Here is a 22,052-nt window from a genome sequence, read left to right as displayed (position 1 = left end):
AAGCGTAAAGTGGCTGCAAAGGCTCCACGCCAATACTTAAAGAGGTTGTATAGTCATTTTTGTAAGTTTAACCTACAGGTAAGCCTATATTAAGGCTTACCTGTATGGTTTAGGAGATATGCCCCTCGCAATGTGCAGCTGGCTGCAGTGGTGCATGCGCACGGGATTCTCGGCTGAAAGTCCCGCCGATGCCGGACCCTGCCGGAAAGAAATCTCCCACGTGCACGTGCGGGAGTGACGATATCACGGCTCTGGCCACTCACAGCGCTGGAGCCGCGATACCCGGAAGACACGCCGAGGGAACATGTCAGCTCCCTCGGTGTGTATCGGGTGAGATGTCGGGGCCTCGTTCTAAGGTAAGTATTTCATAATGAGCTAGTATGTGGTGCATACTAGCTCATTATGCCTTTTCCCTTGCAGGTCAAATTTTTTTTTAAATAAATGTCAGTGGGTTTACTCCCACTTTAAGCCCAACTGCGATACTGAGAGTCTGCAGTGGGAGCCAATTACAGCCAGGTGAGGAGGGAGCGGGGGCAGGACCAAGCCCCATTCTGTGTGTCTAAGGCTGGGTTCACACCGCTGCGGCAGCGAGAACCGGATGTGATTCGCACCGCACTGCAGTGCAAATCACATCCTATCTCTGTGTGATGCGAGTTCAGCCATACAGATAGTATGGCTGAATTCGCATCGCACCCGCCCCAAACTCGCGCGGGACCCTTTTTTTGGTCTGCAGCAGAATCGGATCGCATGGGTGTTCACACTATGCGATCCGATTCCTGTCCGAGTTTGCAGATCGCACTGCGATATGCGGACTGATCTGGGGGTGTCATTAACATTTCACTGACACTCCCAGCAGTCCGCATAGGGCAGTGTGAACTGCCGGCGGGAGGCATGCGATGCGGGAAAACGCAGCGTATTTGCGGCATTCCCGCATCGCTCCGGTGTGAACCCAGCCTTAGGGACACACGGAGAAGGGCTCGGGAGCGAGAAAGCAGCAGGAAAGCCTAGAAGAGGAGGATCAAGGCTGCTCTGTGTCAAACCATTGCACAGAGCAAGTAAGTTTGACATGTTTGTTATGCTGAAGAAAAGAACGTTTAAAGTGTTTGTAAAGGCTGAACGTTTATTTGTCTTCATGCTTTCTATTATGTTCCTTTTCTGTGCAGCAGCTGCCCCCCCCCATGCTTACCTGAGCCCCATTTGAATCCAGTGTTGTGCACGAAAACCTTGACTCTCCCTCCTCATTGGCTCCTGCTGCTGTCAATCACACAGCCAATGAAATGAGAGAGAGGGTGGGGCCAAGCTCCATCTCTAAATGGCCACGGGTCAGGAGCAAGCCTTCTCAGGTAGGGTTGCCACATCATCCCTTTAATCCAGTACACATATTAATTACACAGGTTCTGAGGCTGATTTCATGCAGATAAGGCAGATATTACCACCTTAATCAGCCGTAGAACCTGTGTAATTAATGTGTGTCCTGGATTTAGGCCTTTTTCACACGGCCGATCCGTTCAGGTCCGCCTGTCAGTTTTTCAAGCGGACCTGAACAGATGCTCCATAGAGCTCTATGGAGCGTTGGATGTCAGCAGTGACATGTCCGCTGACATCCGACCCGCTCCAATCCGAAAAAGTGTGACGGAGGAAAAACCTACTTTTCCATCCATCATCAGATCAGGTGACGATGGACTCTGCGATTCTTCGTCATCGGATCTCCCATAGGGGAGAGCGGCGCTCTGACAGGTCCGTCCCTGTGCAGAAACTGACCTGTCATCTTCCTGCTCAGCGGGGATCAACGGAGTGATCCCTGTTGAGCAAGTGGATATCCACGGGGTGGATCAGTGATGATCCGTGTGAAAGAGCCCTAAAGGGATGATGTGGCAACCCTATTCTCAGGTGGTCCCTTTGCAAGCTGCTTGCTCTGGGGCACTAGGCAGGAGGGAGGGGCCAAGAGCAGGGAACCCACGAAGAGAAGGATCGAGGTTTGTTGTTTAAAAAAAAATATTTAAAAATACTTTAATACCACTTTAACCTTTAGTAACCCTTATGTCCCGGTTCACACTGATGCGATGCGGGATTTGCAGTGATTCCTGATACTGCATCATAATCGCGCTCTGGTCATGTGGGTGTCAATACGGGTGTTGGGTGTTCTCACACATGTGATGTTATTCCAGTGTGGCAAAAAAAAAGTGCATGCATCTTTTTCATGTGAGTGCGGTGCAATTTGAGCCATACAAAATGGGCTCAAATTGCACTGCGTGATTTGAACAGGAATGCAGTGCGATTCCTGTCTGAATCACATGCGGTTCCCCGCACTGCATCCGGGACTTAAGGGTTAATTCACACCAGATGCACTTGAGTACACCTTCGGATGACTACTTTAGGACTTTAAATAGCCAATCACTTTTTGTCCTGGGGGCAATGGCCATCAGGGCAGATAGGATGAATCACCTCTGAGGGACAAAGACCGTGATAAAAACACAACAGAGATTTCATCACATTGCCTACGCTGTCCAAAAAAAAATACGTTATAGCTTTAGACAACGAATTTCCCTCTTGACTCAGGTTTTTGTGAACTAAAACATTCTGGATTTTCCAGCCCTTCCTGTCCCAGAGATACAGAATGTAGTAGAAGCAGGTGCTCTCCAAGGTGAGGGTATATACCCTTTTAGACATTTAGATTGGTGCCCAGAACTGGACAGCATACTCTAGGTGTGGCCCGACCAGAGTCTTGTAGAGGGAGAATTATCGTTTTCTATCTGGAGTCAATCCCCTTTTTAATGCATGCCAATATTCTGTTTGCTTTGCTAGCAGCAACCTATCATCTACTAGGACCCCCAGGTCCTCTTCCATCCTAGGTTCCCCCAGAGGTTCTCCCCCCAGTGTATAGATTGCATTCATATTTTTGCCACCCAAATGCATTATTTTACATTTTTCTACATTAAACCTCATTTGCCATGTAGTTGCCCACCCCATTAATTTGTTCAGATCTTCTTGCAAGGTTTCTACATCCTGTGGAGAAGTTATCGCTCTGCTTAGCTTAGTGTCATCCACAAATGCAGAGATTGAACTGTTTATACCATGCTATTTAGTTTGTTCATAAATGACCTGGAGGATGGGATAAACAGTTCAATCTCTGCATTTGTGGATGACACTTCCCACCCCTGACCATTCAGAGTATTTACCATTTATCACCACCCTCTGAACTCACCCCTGTAGCCAGGTTTCAATCCATTTACTCACCCTATGGCCCATGCCAACGGACCTTATTTTGTATTGTAAAAGTCTATGAGGAACTATCAAATGTTTTTGCAAAATCCAGATACACCATGACTACGGGCTTCCCTTTATCTAGATGGCAGCTCACCTCATAGAAGGTTAATAGATTGGTTTGGCAGGAATGATTCTTCATGAATCCATGCTGATTACTGCTAATAATACCATTTTCATTACTAAAATCTTGTATCTAGTCCTTTATCATCCCCTCCAAGAGTTTACATACTATTGATGTTAGGCTAACTGGTCTGTAATTCCCAGGGATGTATTTTGGACCCTTTTTAAATATTGGTGCTACATTGGCTTTTCTCCAATCCGCTGGTACTGTCAGTAAAAATTAGGTACAATGGTCTGGCAATTACTTGACTGAGTTCCCTAAGTACCCTCGGGTGCAAGCCACCCAGTCCTGATAATTTATTGTTAGGTTTGCCAAGTCTAATTCTAATTCTGTCCAGGATAAACACTGTCGTTTTGGTTACTAAAGCCCCCCGAAACCCTTGTAAAGACCGAGGAGAAGAATAAATTCAATACCTTCGCCATCTCCCCATCCTTTGTAACCAGATGGCCTTCCTCATTCTGTGCTGTGAGGGGAGGGTGATGTAAAGGGGGCAAGTGCTGGTGGAGGGAGGGAGAGAGAGATGTAAAAGGGAGCACCAATGTGAAGAGGGCAGTGCTGTGGGGGGGGGGGGGCTGTGTGAAGGGGCAGTTGTGTGGGGGGGGGGGGCGTGGTGTGAAGGGGGCAGTGCTGTGGGGGGGGGGGGGTGGTGTGAAGGGGGCAGTGCTGTGGGGGGGGGGGGGTGGTGTGAAGGGGGCAGTGCTGTGGGGGGGGGGGGTGGTGTGAAGGGGCAGTGCTGTGGGGGGGGGGGGGTGAAGGGGGCAGTGCTGTGAGGGGGTGATGTGAAGGGGGCAGTGCTGTGAGGGGGTGATGTGAAGGGGGCAGTGCTGTGAGGGGGTGATGTGAAGGGGCAGTGCTGTGAGGGGGTGATGTGAAGGGGGCAGTGCTGTGGGGGGGGGGGGGGGGTGATGTGAAGGGGGCAGTGCTGTGGGGGGGGTGATGTGAAGGGGGCAGTGCTGTGGGGGGGTGATGTGAAGGGGGCAGTGCTGTGGGGGGGTGATGTGAAGGGGGCAGTGCTGTGGGGGGGGTGATGTGAAGGGGGCAGTGCTGTGGGGGGGGGGGGGTGATGTGAAGGGGGCAGTGCTGTGGGGGGGGGGGGGTGATGTGAAGGGGGCAGTGCTGTGGGGGGGGGGGGGGTGATGTGAAGGGGGCAGTGCTGTGGGGGGGGGGGGGGTGATGTGAAGGGGGCAGTGCTGTGGGGGGGGGGGGGTGATGTGAAGGGGGCAGTGCTGTGGGGGGGGGGGGTGATGTGAAGGGGGCAGTGCTGTGGGGGGGGGGGGGTGATGTGAAGGGGGCAGTGCTGTGGGGGGGGGGGGTGATGTGAAGGGGGCAGTGCTGTGGGGGGGGGGTGATGTGAAGGGGGCAGTGCTGTGGGGGGGGGGGTGATGTGAAGGGGGCAGTGCTGTGGGGGGGGGGGTGATGTGAAGGGGGCAGTGCTGTGGGGGGGGGGGGTGATGTGAAGGGGGCAGTGCTGTGGGGGGGGGGGGTGATGTGAAGGGGGCAGTGCTGTGGGGGGGGGGGGGGTGATGTGAAGGGGGCAGTGCTGTGGGGGGGGGGGGTGATGTGAAGGGGGCAGTGCTGTGGGGGGGGGGTGATGTGAAGGGGGCAGTGCTGTGGGGGGGGGGTGATGTGAAGGGGGCAGTGCTGTGGGGGGGGGGGGGTGATGTGAAGGGGGCAGTGCTGTGGGGGGGGGGTGATGTGAAGGGGGCAGTGCTGTGGGGGGGGGGTGATGTGAAGGGGGCAGTGCTGTGGGGGGGGGGGGGGGGTGATGTGAAGGGGGCAGTGCTGTGGGGGGGGGTGATGTGAAGGGGGCAGTGCTGGGGGGGGGGGTGATGTGAAGGGGGCAGTGCTGTGGGGGGGGGGTGATGTGAAGGGGGCAGTGCTGTGGGGGGGGGGTGATGTGAAGGGGGCAGTGCTGTGGGGGGGGGGTGATGTGAAGGGGGCAGTGCTGTGGGGGGGGGGGGTGATGTGAAGGGGGCAGTGCTGTGGGGGGGGGGGGGGTGATGTGAAGGGGCAGTGCTGTGGGGGGGGGGGTGATGTGAAGGGGCAGTGCTGTGGGGGGGGGTGATGTGAAGGGGGCAGTGCTGTGGGGGGGGGGGGGTGATGTGAAGGGGGCAGTGCTGTGGGGGGGGGGGGGTGATGTGAAGGGGGCAGTGCTGTGGGGGGGGGGGGGTGATGTGAAGGGGGCAGTGCTGTGGGGGGGGGGGGTGATGTGAAGGGGGCAGTGCTGTGGGGGGGGGGGGTGATGTGAAGGGGGCAGTGCTGTGGGGGGGGGGTGATGTGAAGGGGGCAGTGCTGTGGGGGGGGGGGGGGGGTGATGTGAAGGGGGCAGTGCTGTGGGGGGGGGGGGTGATGTGAAGGGGGCAGTGCTGTGGGGGGGGGGGGTGATGTGAAGGGGGCAGTGCTGTGGGGGGGGGGGGTGATGTGAAGGGGGCAGTGCTGGGGGGGGGGGGGTGATGTGAAGGGGGCAGTGCTGTGGGGGGGGGGGGGGGTGATGTGAAGGGGGCAGTGCTGTGGGGGGGGGGGTGATGTGAAGGGGGCAGTGCTGTGGGGGGGGGGGGGGTGATGTGAAGGGGGCAGTGCTGTGGGGGGGGGGGGGGTGATGTGAAGGGGGCAGTGCTGTGGGGGGGGGGGGTGATGTGAAGGGGGCAGTGCTGTGGGGGGGGGGGGGTGATGTGAAGGGGGCAGTGCTGTGGGGGGGGGGGGGGTGATGTGAAGGGGGCAGTGCTGTGGGGGGGGGGGGGTGATGTGAAGGGGGCAGTGCTGTGGGGGGGGGGGGTGATGTGAAGGGGGCAGTGCTGTGGGGGGGGGGGGGTGATGTGAAGGGGGCAGTGCTGTGGGGGGGGGGGGGGTGATGTGAAGGGGGCAGTGCTGTGGGGGGGGGGGGGGGTGATGTGAAGGGGGCAGTGCTGTGGGGGGGGGGGGGGGTGATGTGAAGGGGGCAGTGCTGTGGGGGGGGGGGGTGATGTGAAGGGGGCAGTGCTGTGGGGGGGGGTGATGTGAAGGGGGCAGTGCTGTGGGGGGGGGGGGTGATGTGAAGGGGGCAGTGCTGTGGGGGGGGGGGGGGTGATGTGAAGGGGGCAGTGCTGTGGGGGGGGGTGATGTGGGGGGGGGGTGATGTGAAGGGGGCAGTGCTGTGGGGTGGGGGGGTGTAAAGGGGAGCAAGTGCAGTGGGGGGATGTAAAGGGGGCAAGTGTTGGTGGGGAGGGAAGGAGGATGTGATGTGAAGGGGGCAGTGCTGTGGGGGGAGGGGGTAATGTAAAGGGGGGCAGTGCAGTGGTGAGAGGTGTAAAGGGGACAAGAACTGTGAAGGGATAAATATAAAGGGGGCAGTGATGTGGGGGGGGGGGTGATGTGAAGGGGGCAGTGCTGTGGGGGGGGGGGGGGTGATGTGGGGGGGGGGGTGATGTGAAGGGGGCAGTGCTGTGGGGGGGGGGGGTGATGTGGGGGGGGGGGTGATGTGAAGGGGGCAGTGCTGTGGGGGGGGGGGTGATGTGAAGGGGGCAGTGCTGTGGGGGGGGGGGTGATGTGAAGGGGGCAGTGCTGTGGGGGGGGGGGGGTGATGTGAAGGGGGCAGTGCTGTGGGGGGGGGGGGTGATGTGGGGGGGGGGGTGATGTGAAGGGGGCAGTGCTGTGGGGTGGGGGGGTGTAAAGGGGAGCAAGTGCAGTGGGGGGATGTAAAGGGGGCAAGTGTTGGTGGGGAGGGAAGGAGGATGTGATGTGAAGGGGGCAGTGCTGTGGGGGGAGGGGGTAATGTAAAGGGGGGCAGTGCAGTGGTGAGAGGTGTAAAGGGGACAAGAACTGTGAAGGGATAAATATAAAGGGGGCAGTGATGTGGGGGGGGGTGTAAAGGGTAATAGTGATGTGGGGGAGGGGTAATGTGAAATGGGCACAGTACTGTGGGAAGAAGATCTAAAAGGGGGGAGGGGTATGATGTAAAGGGGGCCAGTGCTGTGGGCGGGGGAGTTAATGTGAAGAGGGCAGTGGACACTAATGTAAAGGGGAAACTGATGTGAAGCGGGGGAATGTGATGTGCGGGGGACTTAGGATACTGATGTTAGAACATTTTAATAATATAAAATGAGGAAGTTATGATGGAAAGGATCCGAGTCATTGCACAAACTTGCGATTTAGACCTCGTCTGAAATTTTAAATCAATAATCCTGATCTAAACAACCAAAAGCTGATTGAAGTTTCCTAGAAATTTCTGTATGTATGACCAGCATTAGCGTAGCCGTATACATTACATGGCAGTATTCAGCCAATCTCAACATCAAATATGATAGAACTGAATCGTGTCTGACTTTTTCAGTTGAAAAGACAGGCAAACCGATAAAGGAAATCTACCGCCAGTGGCCTTTATCTGTTCTTTCATCTTTGTAATTAAAGGAAATTAAGATTTCTGGAAAACTGTCATATGACAGCAGTAGAGGTAAGATCTTACCTGAATTCTGATAGTTGGTACTCCTTTTTTATTTTTTTTATTTAAGTATCTAGACCATCTCTACTTTACTTTAGTTTTCATTGCTGTCTATTGTACGTTCCTGTCTACTGTATATGACAGGTCTCAGAACAGGTGTAGAAATAGAATTTCCCTAACAGTGACACAAGTAGAAATGTATAATTTTTAGTAGACGGAAAGAGTTGGGACCTTTGTCATGATCATGCTGCTGCTTCCATTTGGAAGATTTTCCCCCACTTCCTTCCCAGGAGACCGGTGTCACACTGAACAGAAAGTGATGAGTAATTATATGGAATGACATACAGACAGCAGTTAAAACCTCTATAGGTTGAAACACATTTCTATTGATTTACCAAAGTGAAGGCTGTTCACTTTGTGAATGATAGGAGATACACCGAACCTGTGACCTTTGTTCAGTTTGAATGACCAATTATGTGCAAGGGAAATTAAAAAAAAATAATGTTTTGCAGTCTTGTGATTGGTTGATGTGAGCACCGTTTCATCTTAAGTTTATTCAGTATTCACTTTTTAAAGTGATCATTCATTATTTATAGCAGTCAGCACTGTCTGAAGTGTTGGGATTATATATGCTGGCTTTTGCATCTCATCGGGGGGGGGGGGGGGGGGGGAGAATGTTCTTGGCTCAGGCCTGTAACCTTTTTTTTTTAATAGTACTGTAGATGTAGAGTACTTGCTGCCACCATCACCTCCTTGATCTGTCTCTTGTGTTTCCAATCACCAGGCAGCTCCCAGGCTACAGGTGAGTGCTGACCTGCGGACCTTTATGCAAACAACAACGGAAACGAGTTATGTGGCATTGGAAGGTAAGGGATGAGATCATTACAGAAGGGTATGGATGGACTGATCTTTCATGCAATATTATGTGATAAGTCTTATACAGAAAAGTGTACTTTGAATTTCCCATGCTTCTGCAGAAACAGATGCATGAATGATAGGATTATTACTTCATTTTGGTCAGTACTACTGAACAGGGTACTCCAAAGTAGTGTGAAAAGCAGACGAATTTCATTACAAAGAGAGTGTCACTGTGCACATTTGGGGCAAAGTGACATTGTATCTGCCAAGGCCCGACCCCTCCTCCTCTATAATCACCTTATTAACACTACCTTTATTCTCCCTCCTACACAGCAGTCAATACTGAAATTACTTTTGTTGGTGACCGAGGGATGCAATGATTTTACTCCCAGGTTATGTGTCTATGCTCAGGCCTGCTTCTGTGTTTACAAGTGACAGAGCACCTTTATCAGAACACTCTCTGCCCCTGCTTTCAGGGCGTGGACATGGCAGGGACAGTTGCTGGGGCACATTGTGTTTCTGTGTGGCAGGGAAGGCAAGCCTGACGAGCTGCAGCCTGGTGCCTGGATGCTGATGCCCCTGCTGGATGGTATCTCTGCCACTGTGGGAGAGGTAGAGCATTGAGGGTGAGTGAAATACTGGGCTAGCTGCTGAGAGATTTCGGAAAGGAGAACAGTGAATTGGGGGGGGGGGGGCGGGGGAGGGTGCAATGGTGAGAGCTGTGGGGGTGCAGAAAACAGAGCTGAGAAGAGAGATGGGATGGAGGATGCAGAGTTTAACTGTTGAGGAGGAAGGAGGTGGCGGTGGGGAGTTAAAAAGATATGTTGTGGAAGATGGGTGCAGAGGTGAGCTGTGAACAGAGGTTAGTTATGGCTAGGGATGCCGAGGTGAGCTGTGGAAGGGGGGAAAGTGAGTGGAGATGAGGTGCAGACAGGGGTGCAGGAGTGCATACCTCACAGACCAGTTTACAACCAAAAAGGTTTGTTTGTAAACTGGCCAGTGAAATGTGCACTCCTGAACCCTGAATTCTGTGACTAGTACACTCCTGAGCCATGTATAACATACTCTTGAACCCTGTACTCTGTGTAATGTACTCCGGAACTCTGTACTCTGTGCATAGGGCACTCCTGAACCCTGCATCCTATGTGTACTGTGCTCATGAACACTGTACTCCATGCATAGTGCAGTTCTGAACCTTGCACTCCTTTTTTTAATTTATTTTTTTATTACAATGCCCCTTTAAGACCCTTCTGTTGTTGGTGCAATTTGGCCACACCCACCCTATGACACAATGGGCACAACATGCCGCGTTGCTCCTTTTTCCACCTGAGTGGAGGGGGTTTATGATGGGGGTGCGATGAGTTCCTACACCTGTTCTCTGAGAAAAAAAAACCTGGTACAGTCAGACGTGTGTGTGTGTGTGTGTGTGTGTGTGTGTGTGTGTGTGTGTGTGTGTGTGTGTGTGTGTGTGTGTGTGTGTGTGTGTGTGTGTGTGGCCAGCACTGGTCTGAAATTCCCTAAATAGATGGTTTCCCTTTATTTGCTTCAAGCTTTGACAGACACTAAAGAAGAATGGGCTCTGTAATGGTTTTCTCCTTCAGGGTTCCACAGTTGTACAGAAAATGGACAAACCCTTACACAAAGGATTTTAAGGGTATTGGATGCTGTCAAAGCAGAAACTTACCATCTTCCTAAAAGAGTTGTCCAATCACCACCCATAAATTACCATCACCCAAGAACACTATTATATAGTTCATATTTCCTGATTGTACTGTACAGGACACTGCTTCTTTAAAAGGTTAGTTCGCTGTTATACAAAAACAAAACACCATGCAGTCACTGGGCACCATAGTAGCACACTATGATGATCAGATCTTACAACCATGCCTCTCGTCTGGTAACATACCAGTGGGCCATATACACAATATTAGAAGACTGCCAGAAAAACTGCTACTTTTTTTACACAGCTCTACCCTGTTTTTACAACATTTTACTATGACATAGCAGCCATTAGGACGAGCACCCCATAGCCCTACAGGGGGGAGTATTGCTGTTCTTCTCTGAGAACGACACACCCACAATGCTTGGACACTGGCAAAAAAAGGCTGCAGGGACTGCCCTCTGTATAACTTTTCCCTCCTCCAGCTAACGTCATTTTTGCTAGTGTCCTTAGGTGTGTTAAAACTTTTTCTCTCTACTAAGAAAAGCTAACTTTCTTTTTATGGAGGATTTTTCTCTTTTTCAAGATGATTCATTCATTACCATCTTTGCAAATTATCCACTGCGATTTTTCTATGCAGCTTCTGGATCAGTGGACTCTTTGGCAGAGCCTTGGGGGACTGTACCCTAATCCCGCATATTATTGAATCCTGCTGTACTGTGAACTAACCCTGTGGACGCTCCCCTCGGCACATAGAGAAGCATGTGGAGTCAGGGTGCTTTACAGGTCCAGAGCTATAGTCTTCCTTGCACAGGGCTCAGTCGCTGAAGACCCTTGAAGGCGGTATGTCCACCATGCAAAGGGTGAAGCCAGAAAGGGGTTAACTCCTCATAAGTCCTGCTACTGATGTGGTGATCTCGCAGGTTGAAAGACCTTTAAACATTCAGTCATATCAAATTGAGTTCTAATTTTGAGGGTAAGATATTACCACCCTTCACCCTTTCAATGGCATAGTTGTACAGTCCAGGATGATCAGGGCCCCTGTGCTGCGTCTGCACAACTGAAAGCTGCTTACTGCACATGCGCTGCTCTGATGGAGGTTTCTGGACATGCACCTTTTCCTCTTTGCATTCAGGACACCAGCCAAGCAACATCTCGTGCTATGCATACTAGCTCATTATGCCTTTGCCTTACAGGGTGTGCTTTTAAAAAAAATAAAATAATTGCCTTTACTTCCGCTTTAATGCTGAGTTGATTTTTTTGTAAATATTAATAAACATTTTGGTTTTTATTTATGCATGTTTGTATTTGCTTGAAGGGGAGAGCACCATCAAAGTCTCTTTATTTTTATGGCTGCCAGTTTATGTAGTTATTATTTGTGCATATGGTCCCAGAATCTTTCAGATGCCGGGCCTAGAGTGTTTCCATTCCAGTCTTTACATTCTGCCTCCTCCCTGCTTCTATTTGTCTCCTACCCCATCAAAAATGTCAAGCTGCTTTTAGCTAAGGGGTCATTACCCCTGTACCATACATTCGGACCATGCCATGGCTTAGGTCACTCATCAAGAAGACACTGAAAGTCACACCGCTCTAAAAGAAGCAGACTTGATCCTTTTTTGGGCATACCTTCATGTCACAGCACTGTCTGCTGTCCACATTAAATTCAGAATTCAGTTCAATCTAATATATACCTTTTATACCCCTTAACAGTCTTCCTTTTCCACTTTGCAAGATTGAAAAGGAAGGCATCCTATGGTCCTCATTGCACTCAATTGCAGAGAATGGGGTATTATGACAAACTCAAGCTCCTGGCAAGCACTCCATGTGTTCTTTCAGTTTGTCTGGTCCTTCTGTAACAAAGGTCAGTGTGCCATCCTGCTTCTAAGTCACTGTCTTTAATGGAATGGCTGTTGAAACCCTGCACAGTCCTTAGGGATAGGGGCCTTTCAGATTCTGTCATTCTTATCCTCTTGAAGGCTAAGAAGTTGACTTTTTGTAAAGTCTACCATCACATCTGGAGAACCTACTATGCTTGGTGCAAGTCTAGGAACTTTCATCTTAGAAAGTATACTGTGGGGCGTATACCATCCTCTGGCCCAAAAACTGCCTGTGAGTTTCATCAATAACAAATCTTGGCCTAGGCCATTTTGTTTTAGAGACCTTTTAAGGCCTGTACACATGGGCCAAATATCGTCCGGTTCAACAGAAACTCGCCAACATTCGACCCCTGTGTACGGCAGCCGGTCCAACAGAATCCAGTCAGCTTCTGTCGAAGGGGCTTGACTGAAAATGGTCTGCCGATCGGCACACAGTCAGGCTCTCAGCCAATGGCTGAAAGCGGTGACCAATGTGTTCTGGCAGGGGGGGCGTCCCCCTGTAAGAATACAATAGCTCAGCAGGGGAAATCGCTGTACCAACATTGGATGATTCGTACAGTGGCTCCTCCTGAGCTCTTCGCTTTTTTTTTTTTTTTTGCCTGCTGAGCCTTCTGGGTTGAACGAAAAAAAAACTACTTGTGTGTACCACACTTTAGCCTATCACTCTCTCTAGTTTTTTTCAGGGAGTAGATCAAACCTCTCCACCTGTTCATTCTCATGTGTGCCCCTGGGATCTTTGTATGCCCCTATCATCTCTACGTGGCAAGTGTTTGAGTTGGAAGCCTTATCCTGCATGGAGCCCTTCTTTGTGTTGCACAAGAACAAGGATGTTTAGAGATTCTCCCAAAAGTGGTCTCTTTGTTTTTCACCTTAATCAGGATTTATCCTTTCCTTTTCTTCTGCTCCAAAGCATCCTAAAGAAATTTCTCTCCACTACTTGGTGCACATGATGAGAGTGTACTTCTCGGCTGCTTCCACTTTTTTGAAAAATTGGATACGCTGTTCATCCTTCTCTGAGTCTGTTGAGCTTTTCTTCACCTCTAGCCTGTTGGCATTGTTCGTGGTGTTGCCCACCCCTTGTTTGAATTTTTGGACATCCCACTTGTAATGTCTGTATGCTCTACTGCAGTGGTTCTCAACCTCAGTCCCCAAGTACCTCCAACAGGCCATGTTTGCAGGTTTTCCTTTATCTTGCACAGGTGCTTTAATTCAGAGTCAATGACTTGGTGTTTTGGACAGCTATTTTATATAAGACTAATTCCCAAAACGTGGCCTGTTGGGGGTACTTGAGGACTGAGGTTGAGAACCACTGCTCTACTGTATGATCAGGAAAATAGGATTTTTAACTTCCCGAGTAAAGTACAGGAGAGGAAACGCTCCCCTTTTTTTTTAATTTTATTTTTATATGAGCACCCTATTATTTGCTACAAAACTAAAGCTATTTGGGAGTGGGAGGGGTTATATAGTGGGTGTTCCTGCAGCCTTTTCTTTTTTGCTAGCGTCCCAATCATCTGACGAGATCTATATATAATAGTTTAAAGAAGTCCTGTACTCTAAGAATCCCAAGTTACTGGTAAGTCGAAAATCCTAATTTTTGTTTAATACATTTTGTATTATTTTCAAACAAAGCTGATGTTAAAGTATTCCAAAGATTTGTGATACAATCAAAACAAATGCTCTGACAAGTTTTACAATAGTTACAGGTTAACAGGAAATAAAAACTTAGTTCACAAATTAACTTAATAGCAAATAATAACAAGATTTACCACAAATTCCTTTTTCTATCATGGTATTCACAGGTTAAAGTAACAAAGTCTAAAATTAGGAGTCCAGGCTACCAGTATTAGGAGATGGGGGAAAAAAATAGAGGGAGAAAAGAAGAAAAAGGGGACAATGGAGAGTAGAGGACAAATTCTTTCAGTACATAAATAGTAAGAAAGGGAGCTCAGTTCATATTGGTCCCATAAAGAATGATGAAGGGAATATGGTTACTAAGGATGGACAGATGGCGAAGGTATTGAATTTATTCTTCTCCTCAGTCTTCATGAGGGAATCGGGGGGGGGGGGGGGGGGAGGGGGCAGTTCAGTAACCAAAACTGCAATGTTTACCCTCATGACACGTCACAGGAAGCACCCTCATGGCTAACGGGACAGAATTAGAAATAGACTTGTAGTACCAATATTTAAAAAGGGCCAAGATAAATTCCTGGGAATTACAGACAAGTTAGAGTAAAATTAATTGTATGAAAGCTCTTGAAAGGGATGATAAGGGACTATATTCAAGATTTTAGCAATGACTGTATAACTGTATCATTAGCAGTAATTGGCATGGATTCATGAAGAATCGTTCTTGCCAAACCAATCTATTAACCTTCTACGAGGAGGTAAGCTGCCATCTAGATTAAGGCAGGCCCATAGAAGTGGTGTATCTGGATTTTGCAAAAACATTTGATACAGTTTCCCATAAACGTTTACTGTACAAGGTAAAGTCAGGTGGCATGGACCATAGGGTGAGTACATGGATTGAAAACTAGCTACAGGGGCAAGTTCAGAGGGTAGTGATAAATGGGGAGTACTCGGAATGGGCAGGGGTGGAAAGTGGGGTCCCTCAGGGTTCTGTCCTGGGATCAGTCCTATTTAATTTATTCATAAACTACCTAGAGGATGGGATAAACAGTTCAATCTCTGTATTTGCACACAATACTAAGCTAACCAGGGCAATGACTTCTCTGCAGGATGTGGAAACTTTGCAAGAAGATCTGAACAAATTAATGGGGTGGGTAACTACATGGAAAATGAGGTTTACTGTGGAAAAATATAAAATTAATGCACTTGGGTGGCAAAAATATTAATGCAATCTACTCACTGGGGGGGAGGGGGGGGAGGGGGAGGAACCTCTGGGGGAATCTAGGATGGAGAAAGACCTGGGGGTCCTAGTAGATGATGGGCTCAGCGGTGGCATGCAATGCCAAGCTGCGGCAAGCAAAAGAAACAGAATATTGGCATGCATTAAAAAGGGGATTAACTCCAGAGATAAAACGAGAATTCTCCCGCTCTACAAGACTCTGGCCCGGGACAGCTGGAGTATGCTGTCCAGTTCTGGGCACCAGTCGTCAGGAAGGATGTGCTGGAGAGAGACCAGAGAAGGGCAACAAAGCTAATAGAGTCTGGAGGACATTAGTTATGAGGAAGTTACGAGCACTGAACTTATTCTCTCTAGAGAAGAGATGCTTGAGAGGGGATATGATTTCAATGTGCAAATACCGTACTAGTAACCCCACAATAGGTATAAAACATTTCCAAGTAAGGAAATTTATTAAGACACGTAGAGATTCACTAAAACTGGAAGAAAAGCGGTTTAACCTTTAAACTGCGTAGAGGGTTCTTTACTGTAAGGCCGCGTACACACGGGCGGACTGTTCGCCCAACTTTGTCCGCTGAACAGTGTTTGGGCGGACAGTCCGCTCGTGTGTGGGCTTTCAGCGGACAGTTTCAGCGGACAGTTGGACGGACAAGGTTTTTCGGAATTTCCGAAAAACTGTCCGCTGAAACCTTGTTTCAGCGAACAGTCCGCTCATGTGTAGGCTTGTTCGTCAAACAAAGTTGCGCGCATGCTCAGAAAGGATTTTCACGCCGAAAGCTATAATGCAGTGTATAGGACGTCGTATTTTTCGTCCCGTCGTACGTGCCGTTCACGTCATCGCGCACGGTTTCAGCAAACTGTTCGTTCGTCGTGTGTGGCCATGTCCGTCCATGCTAATTTTGAGCGGACTGTTTGCCGAAACTGTTGGACGGACAAAGTTGGGCGAACAGTCCGCCCGTGTGTACGCGGCCTAAGAGCGGTTATAATGTGGAATTCCGTTCCACAGGCAGTGGTTTCAGCGGGGAGCATCGATAATTTCAAAAACTATTAGATAAGCACCTGAATGACCACAACATACAGGGATATACAATGTAATACCGACATAAAATCACGCATTAATTTTAGTGGCTGACTGCGCCAACCTTTAAAAGATACCACCCAAAAAATGCCTATAATAGTGAATAGTGAATATTAATTTACATCCTGTAGTGTAAATTCAATAATAATAAATATGTAGGTATAAGTGTTATGGAAATTTCTTTAAAATTTCTTTCAAGCAAATGGTATGACTTATGCACACTTACAAACTGTTGGACCCGACTGTCAGTGACAACAGGTCAATCAAGCAAGGATTATCCCAATCGTCAGGAATCCTGGACGGTTAAAGGTGTGCCCCACTGACCTCCCAATGATATTAGCCATGAGAGAAACCGATGGACAACTTGCAATCAATCCAATGTTGATCTCCAGTCATGTAGAAGGATCAAGTAGCCGGAGGTGTCAGCGAAAAATCCAAAGGGGGGCCAGTGTATAAATGTGGAGTACCCCCTAACAGGTAGCCCAGACCCAATAAAGGAACCCAAAAAAGCTTTCATCCACAGAACATGGAAAGAAAAGAAAAAATGGGGCTCCAATAGTGCAGGTCAAAAATGGTAAGTTTTAATTGATGAAAACCGACATGCATGAATAAAAGTGATCACAGTTAAAATAAAAGCAATATGGGGAATGGTATTTCTGGCTATATATACATAGATATAGAGAGAGAGCGCTATAAAGAGAGATAGTGTCAGAAACCATGAATCAGACTGAGACAGAAGTACAATTAAATCACACTTGTTTATTAATAAAAATAAAAAGGTAAATAGAAAAAGCGTAGTCAAGCATAGCCAGAGTCCAGTAGCCAGATCGGGTAGTCAGCCAGTCCAAAGTTCAATAACCAGATCGGGTAATCAGCCAGGCCTGAAGTCAGGGATCCAAGGAGAGCAACTGCAAGCAGGATAAGGAGCCAGGAGGGATGTCAGCAAGCCAGTCTTGAAACAAACAGCAGGAGATAGTACCTTGTGATGTGACCAATGCGAAGGCAAAGGAGAAGTGAGCTGGAAAGCTTTAAATAGGCAGGTCAGACGAGCATCATGGGGAACAGCTGGTAACTGTGGAGAGAGAAGAGAGCTGGAAATTAGCTGACAGCTGAGTGGCCAGCCCAGAGGAGGAAGGACTAAGCCAGCCCTGACAGATAGAGAGATATATATAAAATATATCTCACAAAAGTGAGTACACTCCTCACATTTTTGTAAATATTTTATTCTATCTTTTCATGTGACAACACTGAAGAAATTACACTTTGCTACAATGTAAAGTAGTGAGTGTCAATTTGCTGTCCCCTCAAAATAACAACACACAGCCATTAATGTCTAAACCGATGGCAACAAAAGTGAGTACACCCCTAAGTGAAAATGTCCAAATTGGGCCCAATTAGCCATTTTCCCTTCCCAGTGTCATGTGACTTATTAGTGTTACAAGGTCTCTGGTCTTAAAGTTGTGGATGGGGAGCAGGTGTGTTAAATTTGGTGTTATTGCTCTCACTCTCTCATACTGGTCACTGGAAGTTCAACATGGCACCTCATGGCAAAGAACTCTCTGAGGATCTGAAAAAAGAAATGTTGCTATAAGATAATTTCCATGACTCTGAAACTGAGCTGCAGCATGGTGGCCAAGACAATAGTCGTTTAATAGGACAGGATCCACTCAGAACAGGCCTTTTCATTGTGGACCAAAGAAGTTGAGTGCATGTGCTCAGCCTCATATGCAGAGGTTGTCTTTGGGAAATAGACCTATGAGTGCTGCCAGCATTGCTGCAGAGGTCGAAGGGGTGGGGGGTCAGCCTGTCAGTGCTCAGACCATACGGCGCACACTGCATCAAATTGGTCTGCATAGCTGTCGTCTAAGAAGGAAGCCTCTTTGAAAAATGAGGCACAAGAAAGCCCGCAGTTTGCTGAAGACAAGCAGACTAAGCCCTTGTACACACGTTCGGAGATTCCGACAACCAAATCCGTCGGATTTTGTCCAACGGATCTTGTCCGAAAACTGTTGCATAGACACGGTCGGACAAAGTTGTCGGAAAATCCGATCTTTCAGAACGTGATGACGTAATTTTGTTACGATGGAACTACGCTCCGGCTAGTAGCCAATAGCTTTGATGTATAAATTTGATCTGAGCATGCGTGGCACTTTATCCGATCGGAATTCTCTACACATGATCGGAGTATGTCCGATCGGAGCATTTTGTCTGAAAATATTTCCGGCAAGTTGGAAAATTTGGTCCGCCGGATATTCAGACGGAAACAGTCCGATGCAGACCACACACAGTCGGAATATCCGACAAAACGCTCCAATCGGACACATTCCGGTGGAATCTCCGATCGTGTTTACAAGGGCTTAGGACTTGGATTACTGGAACCATGTCCTGTGGTCTGATGAGGCCAAGATAAACTTATTTGGTTCAGGTGGAGTCATGTGTGTCTGGCGGCAACCAGGTGAGGAGTAAAAAGACAAGTGTGTCTTGCCTACAGTTAAGCATGGTGCTGGGAGTGTCATGGTCTGGGGCTGCATGAGTGCTGCTGACACCGGGTAGCTACAATTCATTGAGGGGACCATTAATGCCAACATGTACTGTGACATACTGAAGCAGAACATGATCCCCTCTGGGCCTGGGCCGCAGGGCAGTATTCCAACATAACAACCCCAAACACACCTCCAAGACGACCACTGCCTTGCTAAAGAAGTTGAGGTAAAGGTGATGGACTGGCCAAGCATGTCTCCAGACCTAAACCCTATTGAGCATTTGTGGGGCATCCTCAAACGGAAGGTGGAGGAGCGCAAGGTCTCTAACATGCACCAGCTCCATGATGTCGTCATGGAGGAGTGGAAGAGGACTCCAGTGGTAACCTGTGAAGCCCCGGTGTACTCCATGCCCAAGATGGTTAAGGCAGTGCTGGAAAATAATGGTGGCCACACAAAATATTGACACTTAGGCCCAATTTAGACATTTTCACTTAGGGGTGTACTCACTTTTGTTGCCAGCGGTTTAGACATAAATGGCTGTGTGTTGAGTTATTTTGAGGGGACAGCAAATTTACACTTTTATACAAGCTGTACACTCGCTGCTTTACATTGTAGCAAAGTGGAATTTCTTCACCGTCATCACATGTAAAGATATAAGTAAATATTTACAAAATGTGAGGGGTACTCACTTTTGTGAGATACTGTGTGTATATAATCTCCTACATACACACATAAACATATGTCACTTTTGTGCGATACTGTGTGTGTGCATGTGTATACTGTATTTATCGGCGTATGACACACACTTTTTTCCCCTTAAAATCAGGGGAAAATCACGGGGGCGTGTTATACGCTGATCCTCCACCATGTTGGAGCCTCTGGGCGGCTTTCGGCCGCCTTCGGCCCTCCTCGACAGCCGAGAGCGGCCGAAGGCCGACGTGAAGGGCCGAAGGTGGCCGAGAACTACCGAGCTCTGCCGAGATACACAGGACACCTTAGTGGCGCCATTTTTTAAAATAAAAGCTGAAAATTACACTGACAAGAGGACGAGGCTGCATTGATGGACAAGGCTGCATTTATGGAGAAGGCTGTGTGACAAAGCTGCATATGACACTGACAAGGGTGCAATGATGGACAAGGCTGCAAAAGACACTGACAAGGCTTCAGATGGACACTGATAAGGCTGCATTGATGGGCATTTAAATGTAAGTTTTCCTTAAACTTCCCTCCTAAAAGTTTTTTTCCTTTAAAATTCCCTCCTAAACTTGGGGTACGTGTTATACGCCGATAGATATAGAGTAAAGAAAGTCCCCATGCCCTTTTTTAAAAATGGGTGAATAAACCCTCCTGAATAAATCATGATGCTGTGTTTAAACTTCCACCAATCCATGATGCCCCACCACCTTCCAAAATGGGCATCAGAATTCTCATCAGAATGTATCAGAGTATATCTGAGTTTTCCAACTGGGATCTCTGTAATCATTCTATGATATTTCCACTTAGTGGGTATCTTAAAAACTCATAGGAAACAAACGGCCATCCTTCCGCAACTTTATTGTAATTCAGTTATATATTATATATATTATAGTATATTGTATTCAGTTAAAAATATATATAAAATATTGCACTCACAAATATCGTGATTTGTTCAAGAGGGTTTAATCACCCATTTTTGAAGAAGAGCACGTGGACTTTTCTTTACTAGCGCAGTCATCCACTAAAATTAACATATTGCACATCCCATAGGATGGTAGGGAATTTATGATTGCAGCAGACCCAGCACATAAAGAAACACACATTTATTAGTTAATTTAAAGACGAGGTCCACCTAAAAAAAATAAAAAATAAAAAAAATATCAAAATCCAGCAGATACACATACTATAGCTGCTGACTTTTAATAAATGGACACTTACCTGTCCCAGGGTCCAGCGATGTTGACAGCCGAAGCCGATCAATCGCTTGGCTCTCAGCAGCTGCCGCCGCCATCCTCGGTGAGGGAATCAGGAAGTGAAGTGTTGTGGCTTCACTTCCCGGTTCCCTATTGCGCATGTGTGAATTGCGCTGCGCATCCTAACTGGTCCCTGCTATCTCCTGGGACCTGTGTGTTTCCCAGGAGACAGCAGGACGTGGGGGTAGGGGCGTGACTCCCGCGGGAGTCTATTCCCGGAAGTGGGTGCAATCACCTGTATTATACAGGTGTCTGCACCCCCTCCCCCCTGAAAGGTGCCAAATGTGACACTGGAGGGGGGGAGGGATTCCAAAAAGCAGAGGTTCCATTTTTGTGTGAACCTCCGCTTTAATTTTGTGCCGGTGACACAAACACAAAGCAAAGATCCCATGGAAGTTAAATTGTCAGGGATTCTCTATGGAAGGTAAGACTACTGCAAAAGGAACTGTGGGATCTTCTAGGCTCTAGCTATAATTCTAGGCCTCCGGAAAGATGTGGGTGGTGAGCTCAAATTGAAGTGTGGTAGATATTTCAGTGTTTTGGTTTTTTTTTATTTATTTTTTTTTGTTCAAAGGGGCTTTGTATTGATCTTATGAAGATATGCGTGAGGCACTGGCTAGCACCTTCATTAGTTCTCATAGTTTTACTAATTTAGCCAGCATAAGGACTTGTTTTAGCATATATAAACGGTGTTCAAACCACACGTGACCTATTCTGTAACTCTAAACAGATAACCTGTAAAAAAATTTATGAAGATTTTTAAGTACTGAAGTTTGGCGCCATTCCACAAGTGTGCTCAACTTTAAAGAGTGATATTTTAGGTATCTATTTACTCTGCGTAATATCTTTCACATTATACAAAAAAAATTGGGCTAACTTTTTGTGTTTTTTTTTTATTCTTTATTCATGACATTTTTTCCCCCAAAAAGGTGTTTAAAAAATTGCTGCGCAAATACCGTGTGACATAAAAAGTTGCAACGGCCACCATTTTATTCCCTAGAGCAGTGATGACAAACCTTTTTGAGCCCAAGTGCTCAAACTGCAACACAAAACCAACTTATTTATTTCAAATTGACAGTGGGTTAATACTGGTGGTGAGAAGGCCTCCCAGCCACCTGTCAACTGCCTTCTGAAAATTGATCCACCATGGGTTGCTTCTCAGAGGGACAGCAAGAGCTGCTGCATATGTAAATGCACCCGGCCCAGCTGCTCACATTTGCACCCTAAAGCCTCCCTCTTTGCTTACTTCTACATGCCCTCCTCTGCTCACTATTGCACCACAAAGCTGCTGACCTCTGCACACTGCCTCTCTTTGCCCACCTTTGCACCCCAACCCCCTGCTCACCTGTGCACTCCAAATAGTTAACCTCCCCCCTTTCCTTCTACCTCACTGCTGAGCCAGTATTACAGAAACCTGAATGCTGTACCTGATGGAACATCCAGCAGGGCAGTGGCAAGCAGGACTCTCAAGCCTGCTTC

At 48.1% G+C, this 22,052-nt stretch overlaps 1 protein-coding gene across 1 annotated transcript in view; it reads left to right on the top strand.

Moving 5' to 3' along the window:
* LOC143988279 (mitochondrial ubiquitin ligase activator of nfkb 1-A-like) overlaps positions 1–22,052 on the top strand; it is a 36,894-nt gene that overhangs the window by 935 nt on the left and 13,907 nt on the right. The window contains exon 2 of the mRNA XM_077487730.1: positions 8,590–8,671. Coding sequence (XP_077343856.1) covers positions 8,590–8,671 — 82 coding nt within the window. The remainder of the gene's footprint in view (positions 1–8,589; positions 8,672–22,052) is intronic.

Source organism: Lithobates pipiens, unplaced genomic scaffold (assembly GCF_037356315.1).
Source record: "Lithobates pipiens isolate NorthernLeopardFrog02 unplaced genomic scaffold, aLitPip1_a1.2 Scaffold_18, whole genome shotgun sequence".
Classification (NCBI taxonomy): domain Eukaryota; kingdom Metazoa; phylum Chordata; class Amphibia; order Anura; family Ranidae; genus Lithobates; species Lithobates pipiens.
Note: the sequence above shows the minus strand (reverse complement) of the source record. Positions and strands in the feature narration are given on the sequence as shown.